The 10,219-nt window shown below is 39.5% G+C and overlaps 1 protein-coding gene across 2 annotated transcripts; it reads left to right on the forward strand.

Annotated features, from left to right (window-relative positions):
* The first annotated feature begins 4,995 nt into the window (after positions 1-4,995).
* On the forward strand, positions 4,996-8,109 carry LOC102720181 (desumoylating isopeptidase 1-like). Of its 2 annotated transcripts, none has more exons than XM_015841706.2 (5): positions 4,996-5,152; positions 5,736-5,778; positions 5,891-5,988; positions 6,847-7,163; positions 7,289-8,108. In XM_015841706.2, the coding sequence occupies exons 2-5, from the start codon at positions 5,770-5,772 to the stop codon at positions 7,744-7,746; spliced, it is 882 nt and encodes a 293-aa protein (XP_015697192.1). In that variant the 5' UTR covers positions 4,996-5,152; positions 5,736-5,769; the 3' UTR covers positions 7,747-8,108. The 2 variants fall into 2 exon arrangements, with proteins under 2 accessions (XP_015697192.1, XP_006661856.2); XM_006661793.3 differs by lacking the exon at positions 4,996-5,152 and adding an exon at positions 5,167-5,448 and having other exon boundaries at positions 7,289-8,109.
* The last annotated feature ends 2,110 nt before the right edge of the window (positions 8,110-10,219 follow it).

A 10,219-nucleotide genomic window follows, 5' to 3' on the forward strand; every position in this document is an offset into this window, starting at 1 on the left:
TGAAAACGAGGTAGGCTTAGTTAAAAGCCATGTCCCGGAACGCGGCCTTACTATCATCACACACTGTCATAGATCTAGCCGCAAGAGCTAGATTCAACCCTAACAATGTCAAAACCACTGCCATAACCTGGTTGGGATGCGGCTGCCACCACAACTTCTCCTCAATGATCTATGGCCGAGCATGCTATCACATCCATAGCTTCTCCTAAATGATCTATTGTCGAGCATGCTATCACCTGGGTGCTATGGTTTTGCCCCTATTGCACAAGGGTGACAACACGAGCCACCTTGGCATTTCTTAGATAGATCATACGGCTGTACTTGACAATAGGTTCGCAATTGCTAGTTTTTAGACTGTGTATACTCGTCAACTAGTCCCCAATTTAATTTGCTTTTGTGTAATAACACGTGGTGCATACATGGCTGGAAAAAAAATACAAAATAATATCATCAGTAATTTCGGGTGTCTACAAATATTACATAATTACGTGCTTACATGATATTTTAGTGAGGCTTATCTAATCCGATGAAATCCTGCCCGTGCACCTGTGGGCTGGGGCCCGGTCAAAAAAGGCAGGCAGGAGCAGCATGCATGATGCCCCACGCGACGGTGTCACTTACAAACGTCACCTCGCCGCACAGCTCAAATCTGCACATCCGTATCCATCTTGCCATTTACACCAACAACACGGTAAATATTGGTGATCATTGTTCAAACCAAAAAAATAATTTATAAATTTAATATACTTATTCTTAATAATTTAAAAAGTAAAGATCTAGAAATAAAATATAATAAAAAACCTAGACAGCTCTAAATTTAAAGTTATATTCAAATTTTAGTTCATAAAATAAGGGCTTGTTTGGTTAAAAAACTTTTCCCAAAAACATCATGTCAAATCTTTAGACATCTAAAAGAAACATTAAATGTACATAAATATTAAAACTAATTACATAGTTATGGGAGAAATCGTGAGTTTGAGCCTAATTAGGACGTAATTAGACATAAGTGCTACAGTAACCAACATATGCTAATGACAGATTAATTAGACTTAAAAGATTTAAGACGAAATCTAAAATTTGTTTTGTAATTAAACTATGTTTAATACTTCATATGTGTGTCTAAAGATTTAATATGATATTTTTGCAAAACCTTCTTTGCAAACTAAACGCTGCCTAAGCATATAGGCGAAAAGAAGATCTATGCAAGGCTTCGCAGCACGCACGTAGAGCACCCTGTGGTCAGGTCAGGTGGTGCTGCCCCCCTAATGATGCGATCGCGACGGCATCAGAGTGCCATGCCATGGCCCACGGAACTCTAATCTCCTCACCCGCTTTATGTCACCCTCACAGAGAAATTCGCGACGAAATTAATTTATTATATGTCAAATGGTGATCGGCGTATACATGGTGCCAGGCTTTTCCGTTTGTTGAAGCGAAAGGAGTGCGTGTACCCAACTGCATGCATACACCGCTTGGGTTAAGTGGTGTTTTGATGGAGAAAATTTTTGGGAGATGTGTCACGTTAAATATTTTATTGGAGGTCGGAAGGGATTTTTGATACGAATGAAAAATCAAATTACACACCTAGCCTAGAAACCGCGAGACGAATCTTTTGAGCCTAATTAATCCGTCATTAGCACATATTAGTTAATGTAGCACTTATGACTAATTATGGACTAATTAGGCTCAAAAGGTTCGTCTCAAGATTTCTTCCATAACTGTGTAATTAGTTTTTTAATTTATCTATATTTAATGCTTTATTTAGGTGTCCAAAAATTCGATGTGATGTTTTTGGAAAAAAAATTTAGAAACTAAACAAGGCCTAAGAGCAACTGCTGGCTATAAATCTTCCATAACGAATTTAACAGTCAATTTATATAATAGTCATATATTACATAATTAGTATTCGGTCTTATCTATTATATATATATTTGTTTTGGAGTCTGTGTTATAGCTGGCTATAGATTTGTATCTGCTGCTATTCTCTCTCCTCTTTTAGCTGATTTATCTTCTGCTATTGTACCCGCTCCAAGCTTGGAGAATGAGGAAAGATTTGCAATGAGTGAGGTCGAGATCATTTGCAAACTCTGACAGCAAAAGCAATTAATGGAATTGTTTTCTAACTTGGTTATTAAATATTATTCCATCCATTCTTATATTATAAGAATTTTTAATCTTATCCTATATTCATTTGATGTTAATAAATCTAGACATATATAAATCTTATAACATAAAACGCGGAGAGCAGTACTACTGATTTACTAAGTGCTACCTACTGGCCTAAGGCATTTGTGACAAATAATGCCATGATGTTTTTATTTTTGAAGTCAGGCTCGGTCTACAACTCATATCCTGTACAACACTGTTACACGTACAACGATTTTTATATGATGTTTGTATGGTAAAACGTCTCTCTTGTATTGGACTTTAGGGGTCCATGAATGCTATTACGTTTCTCTGCTACCCTAAGCACCGTTACATTTGATTATACCAATATCAGAAGATAACATAGTATGTATAGCATTTTTCTATCTTATATAGAATATACCCGTTGGTTCCAGTTGACTATTTTTGGCAAAATTAGAGTTGACGCTTTGTGTACATGTAACGTGATTTTTAAATATTTATATGGTTCTATCTATCGCATATCCGACTTTGGGGTTCTTTAAGAATATACATATTGGTGTATCTATTTTTTGTCATGGTTTTATATTGGACCATTTCTTATTCGGATTTTTTTATTTAATCTAGATTTTATTACTAAAACATTAAACTTTATACTTGCGTCTCACTTGTCTGTGTCTATTTCTTGTCTCAATCCCTCTCCAGTAGCGTTATTTGAGAGGCTACCCATACGTAGAGACGAAAATCAAGAGGAATATATGGCTAACTAACACCCATCAGATCTCGAGCTTTGAGTAAATTACTACCTCCGTTTCATATTGTAAGATTTTGTAGTCTTGCATAAATTCATTAATTGATGAATGTATATAATTTATATATGTGTTTAGATTTATTAGTATCTATATAAGTCTAGGTAAAATTATAAAGTTTTATATTATATTATAAAACAGAGAGAGTAGTAGATAGAGCTTGAGCTACATGAAAGACCACACCAATGGGGAGCGACCACAGTCTTGGAACTAATGGGAGCCAAGGATGGCAAACGCAGGGGTAGAGCTTGAGTGGATCGATGTAGCTTATATGGGGTTGCCACCAGGAGGAGGTGAAATTTGAGCTTAATCCCACGAGCTTACCCTTTGCACCTGTCACACTGTACTGGTTTGAAGCATAATTTTTGCCCATATTGTTTTTTATTTGGCTCGATCTTGATAGCCGTCTTACAAAAATTTAAAATTTGAAATAACATTGACTGACTTTTTTAAAATAAAACCTCTATTTAAATTCAATGGAATGAAAAGTTTTGAATTTTGCAAGGTTTCCGAAAGTAAAATCGTGGAAAAGGATAATTGTGTTTTCTTACCATATTTTTCCTCGGCTTTTGGACGCATGCTTCGTTCCAAACTATTACATAAAAAGTTATTATATACAAGTTCATTATCTCACCTTTCTAAAATAGATTTTAATTTTATTGTGATTAATTTCATCAATTATACCATTAAATAACTATATGACTAAAAATCAGAAAATTTTTCGGCTTTCATCGAGAGCCGATATACCTTTTAAAGGTAGTACACAATCATAAAACTAGATTAACCCTCATAAAAAAAATAAAACTAGATTAACCCCGCTGAAAACTCTCAAACGATCTTTCCTCAAAAAAGAGAAAAGTCTCAAACGACAAATCTGACCCAAGATATATGGAGGAGGTCTGGGCTAGAGCCAATAATGTAATAATCCAAATTACATGGGCCAGCAAACTGCATATTCATAGGCTGATTTTCACCTCTCCTCGGCCTACAATGGGCCCATCAGGCCTTGGGCTGGCGCTGCTGTTATCCCCCCTTGTCATTACAGAACATGGCACATTTTCTCTCCTACTTATATCTTTTCTTTTTTTTTTTTTTGCGAGGACATGACATATTAACATGTTGCATTTTGCACCACCGACGAGCGACATTTTCGCTCCTGAATTTATCCCAACAAGGAATTCGAATCCCTTCAAGAAGAAACGAGGAGGAAGGCTTACTGTTTTGTTTTTTCAGCGGAAAAGCCAAATGACATATTTATACCTGAAAAATAATTTATAAATAAACCTTTATATACATGTTCTTGCCGATCTAAAAGCATTGGCTGGAAAATAAACTACGATAAAAACTCTAAATTTAAATTTAAAATTTAAAATTCTAGTTTATACGCATAAGTAAAAACGAAAAGATGGACGTACAAATTTGGATATGAACTAAGTACACGTCTGGAATAATTCAAGCCATCTCACTGAAGACCTGTTTTTTTTTCAAATCCACAAATTTCAGGGCAATAGCAGTCCAGTTTCTCCATTGATTTTTTATTTGACGCCGTTGATTTTTCAATCTAAGTTTGATTACTTATTTGTTATAAATATGCAAAATTATAGATTATGCTTAAATAATCTTTAATGGTAAAATAAATCACAACTTAGATACATTCTGACCAATGGTGCTCATCTTTTAGCTTTTCTAAGGAATAAGCGAAACGTAATATATGCAAAAGAAAAATAATTTATAAATAAATTTTTTATACGCATGTTCTTAGCTATCTAAAAACAAAATATGAAAAATAAACTATGATTTTGAGGGTTTTTTCATCGTGGTTTATTTTTTAGCCTTGTTTTTTTACAGCTACAAACAAGTTTATAAATAATTATTATTAAACTATTTTTCGTTTATGAATATACTGTTTAGCTTTTTTTTTTTCTGTCACCATTTTGTAATTGTGTCCAACTCTGAGCCTGACTACTACTCCTACTCTCGTTCAGAACCAGAGGCGGTTGGTTTCTGAATAAAAAGTGCACAAAACAAGTTGATCTTTCAGTTTATTTTGGGACGAAACGAAACCAATCAAACCAGCCAACCTGCTAGCCGCTGCCTCCGCGTGCGCTGCACACACCCGACGGCAACAATTTTATTCCCCTTCTCCCGTCTGCTCCGCTCTCCACTCCACGCAAGAAAGAGAGAGAGAGAGAGAGATTGCTTCTTCGCAAGAAAGAGAGGTGATTGATCGATTCCTTCTCCCTTCCTTGCACACCACCCCCCGTAGGAGAAGGCCTCACCCTCCAGTTCCAATTTAGAATCTTTTTTTTCTTTCCCTGCACCAATTCCACACGTCTGGTTAGTTGGTTGGTTGATTCCTTGTCTAGTATAGGATTCTTTCTGCTCTTGTTTTTTTTGGGGCTGCCCTGTGTCTTGCTTGGCTTGAGCTGGCTTGCTAGAGGATTCCGGTGTGGGGGGTTTCTTCGCCGGCGGCGGCGGCCATGGCCAAGCGGCGGAGCAGGTTTTCTTTTGCCAGGTATATCGGCTGGAACTCGGCCCTGGCTCTTGGGGTTTCGTCGATTAAAAAAGGGATTTTTTTTTTCTTGGAAGGCTAATTTTCGATGGAGGTCTGGATTGCTAATTGTGAGCTAGTTGGAGTGTTCAGCCTTTTTTAGCTTCGTCTGTATTATGATTATTATTTCTACAGTTTTGAAGAACTTGCCATAATTTGCTCATTTTGTCTCTGGTTTTGCCATTGGAGGTTGGCACTGCTCTTAGTCTTAGTTTTTTTTTTTTAAAAGGAATTGCTTTGTTCTTTGCCAGGTTTAGCTGCTTCGGAAGCCAAACTCGGACCAAGATGGCAGAGGTAAGGATTGTTTCCATCTGTGTGTCCTTAGGAATCCAGTGAATTGTGCTGCTGTTTTGCTTACATTGAGCATTAGAACTGAGAGAAAGATGGTTGGGGTGTTCATGTGTAGGATGGCTATCCAGTTAAGCTGCATATATACGATCTTAGCCAGGGGATGGCGCGCCAATTGTCGACAACAATCCTAGGCAAGGCTATTGAGGCAATTTGGTAAGCACTACTATAATTTCTTGGGCATTTGATATGAAGAACTTGCCCTCTTCCTGATGATGAGATTGAATACAGTTGAAGCTATGAATACTTGGTCTATCATTGTGCGAACCTTAACTCTAGTTTTAGTTACTCCTATGTTTCTAGGGACCTCAAATTTAACATGCCTACTCATGCTGTTGCTGTCGAACTTTAAGGGCCTATTTGGTTTGGAGTTTTAACCTCAAATTCTCCTATGTTTTCTCTTACAACAGGTAGGAAAGAAAATTTTCCTTTATTTTCCTACAAACTGAATGGCTTTCATAGCAATCCAATCCTTAGGAATCTAATCCTTTGTTTTCCTCCAAAACGAATAGACCCTAATTGCTAGACATGTTGTTTTGGCCTTGTAAACACATGTTTTTATTGCTTGTGCATGAGTAGTCTAGATGTACTAAGTACTATTTTGTGCAAGGATTTGTAATTCACACATTTTTTGACTACATGGTGTGGTCAGCTGTAGTGGTACTGATTTTAGTAAGAAAATACCTTTCTTCTCATTAAATCACCAAAATTTGGTGGCATCAGTGCTTCATACCTACTACGAGTATGCTTAGCAAAAGGAACAGTTTTGCTCCACTGCCAGTATTATTTGTTGTTCTTAGGGCAGTTTGGCTCCAGCAGCAACGGTATAGGGGAAAATGTACCATTGTTCACCAAAACATCACAAGAGGCATCTTTGAGCTCGTCTTTCTTTCGTTCTTCAACATCTTGTAGTTCCAGATGATGGAGTAAACCGCTGTTGTCGACGCTCTTGAACATATATATCCCAGACAATTTTCCTCTCTTCTGATGCAGAGATGCCTAAAATCATTGCAGGCATACGGGTATGGTAGTCTATGGGAGGGAGTACTTCTTCGGTGGCGGCATTCAGAAGGATCATCCTGGAAGAACACAATTCGGAACCCCTGTCCGAGTTGAAGATCTTGGGGTCACCCATGTCCCCCGGGAAGTCTTTGAGGATTTCCTCCAGGAGATCAGCCCAAGGTACACTCCGGCGACCTATAGCCTGCTCAGCAACAACTGCAACAACTTCACCAACGAGGCCGCGCAGTTCCTCGTCGGCTCCGCGATCCCCAGCTACATCCTGGAGCTCCCGAATGAGGTGATGAACAGCCCGATCGGCGCGCTCATATGTAAGATTATGATTCTAAATGGATCTTCCCTCTATCTTGTCCTTGTCCAGTTAAATATTTGAAATTTGTAGCGGCATTGTGCATCCTGGGTTGTACAAAATTTGATGATGATTTTGGGTTTTCAGTACCGATGATTCAGGGGTTGGAGACAAGCTTGAGAGCTGGAGCTGCTCCTCAGCCGCCTCAGTTCAAGCCTGAAGCGGCGACGCACTCGCCTTCCAGTGGCATCCATGTCGTCCAGCCGAAATCAACAGCAGCCGCTGACAACACGGACGCTAACGACGGCGGCAGGATTCCACCGGCGGTACGACCTGCTCCGTCGGCGGCGGCGGAGACGTCGCCAAAACCAGTAGCAGTGGCCGAGGTGAGCGCGTCGGCGGTGACTCCGGCGGTCGTGGATCCCCTCCGGGAGGCGAAGAGGCGGGTGCAGGAGGAGATAAAGAGGGAGTTCGCGGCGATCATGGCGACGGGCGCCGTGCAGGCCGGCGAGGCGGCGGCGCTCGCCACGAGGAGGGTCATGGAGCGGCACGGGCTGCGGCGCGCAGCCGCCACCGCCACCGGCGGCGGCATCCAGCGAGGGTAGAGTAAGAACGGACGCTGCCCACGCCACGACCACGAGCGATCGAGCATGTTCGTTGTATATATGTGCAAGAACAGCAGAAGCTCATTGCGTAAATTAAATCCATTTCTCTACACTCCCATCAGATCAAGAATGATCCTTTCGTATTTGCGGCCTCCTTGTTGCATCAAACCAGAACCGGTTTGGAAAAAAAAAAACCAAGAACTGAAATTTCATCGGAAAAGATACAAATTCACATCGAGTTCATCGGAGACAGTACAGAATTTGCGACGATGACGACGTAGTGTTTGAGCCGAGTTTGTCGCTTCCAAAAAATTGAAAAAATAGGCCTCCAATCATTGTGTTTCGCAGATTTGTCTCTGAACCCATATTTTATATACGCAGATAGACTACATATCATACACTCTGAGTGTTGTTAAATTTACAAACACCACGTGTTCAGAGATCCGGTAGTGTGATAATACACTGCCAGAGAGACCAAATTGAACCGGTTTTGAAAGTCGAGGGAATAAAATCACACTAGCGCGATAGATAAGGAAGCAAAAGCACACCTTTTTTTCCGTGCAAGGCCAACCAGGCCTAGTTAACTTAACTTGCAGGACAGCCCACCTCAGAAATTCCGGCCCATTTTAACCTTCACAACCTTTCCCTTTCCCTTTCCCGTCGTCTCCCCCTCTCCCTCGGTGCAGTTTCCAGCTCAATGGCCGCCGCCGCCTCCTCCCGAAGCTCTCGCCAATGGCCGCCTCGCTGCTCTCGCATCCGGCTGGAGACGTCCTCCTCCTCCTCTCGTAGCTTCGCTCTGGCCCAAGCCTCTGGCGATGGGCCTCCGCTTTGCTCCGGCGAAGTGGCCTTATACAAGCGCAAAGGAATTTGGATCGCAACTCAACGATGTTTACGTGATTAGTACCTATACCTGAGTTAACAAACATATTATGGTTTTCATCCTTAATATTTCCATGAACGCCAGGTCGGTCTTCTAAAGATTAGCACTGAAAACAATACCATCAAATGCGTCAAGAATGACATAAAGCAACTGAATAACAAATTATCGGAGCTACAAGCATTGTTAGAGATGGAGGCTGAAATATCTCAGTTGAGAAGTTAACACTATGCTCTTTATAATTTACACTGCAACATAACTAATCTAACAGTACCTTTCTGGAGATTGGATGAAACTAGGAAAATTATGTTCACAGACTAATCTAACAGTACCTTCATTTCCTATTACGTTCAGTATCCTGTTAGCTTCGCAGTGACCAAACAGTTCAAACTCAATAATCAAGTATCAAGCTTTTAGATTCACAGCACTTTGAAGTTTGAACTCATCTATTTGATTTCACATAAATGTCAACATTACACTACCTTGTGCCGAAAAGAATTTTTGTCTCAATTGATAATAAGCACAAGTATGGTAATGCTGTTATTTCTTGAAGGACAAGTACTTCCAGGAGTCTTGTGAAAAATCCTCACCTTCAGGTAGCATTGCACAGGGTTTTGATTCACAGTTGGATCAACTATATATATATTTGACACCATTTGTTTCCTTGACTGTATGGCATATGAAAACATGGAAGCCTGTAGTACTTCTATTGCTTTTATCCCCTTAATCTTAAACCTATCTCTGGATTCTCGGCCAGTAAACTCTTCCATCATGATGATGTCTTTTCCTCTATTATGAACACATGCCTACCACTTGGTGAGGACCCACCTGCTATTACTTCAGTTTGCTTCAATCACAACAGAAAAGATCTTGGCAGCTTCTGCAACAGATGGAATGATCCACATGTTTGGTATCCTTTTGTTTTAATAACTTAATATATACTGTAATTATTCATAGTTCTCATGATTTTAATCATGTTAACTCTATGTTAGTAGTGTTTGAGTGGAGCCTGCACAATCATGGTAATATTCTTTGGTCAAGAGATTGCAGTAGGTGAATATCTGACATTTAGTGAATCAAATCGATCTGAATCTCAAATGGAAGCTAATTCTATTATGTTCATGTACGGGCTATTTAAGGCTGCTACAATATTTTTCAAACTTCACTTTACTCACATAGTTGTGGGTGGTGGAAGTTTATAAATGCATAAGCATAAACAAATAATTTCGCCCGTTGTAGCCACTCTAGAATCCTGACAAGATGCAAACGCATAACAAATAAATTCGTTTACTGTAGCCACTCTAGGATCCTTGCCAGATCTCTAACTATTCCTCTGTATTCCCTATTGCAATCCATTATTGCATGGCACATGAATAGAACATTTTTTTTCCTCAATACATGTAGTCCAATTTTTTTTTGTGTGGACATCATTTGGGTTATTTGCTTGAAACTCTCAGTGCTGGAGAAGAACTTAGATATTGTCTTGATTGTAACATTGAGATTTCAACATGTATGAAAATATTTGTCTGATATAATGGTATAATTGATGATATTGGGTCCAATTTGGAAAGGAACATTGTTTTTCACGCTGGATTG

Source organism: Oryza brachyantha, chromosome 10, assembly GCF_000231095.2.
Source record: "Oryza brachyantha chromosome 10, ObraRS2, whole genome shotgun sequence".
NCBI classification, from domain to species: Eukaryota; Viridiplantae; Streptophyta; class Magnoliopsida; order Poales; family Poaceae; genus Oryza; species Oryza brachyantha.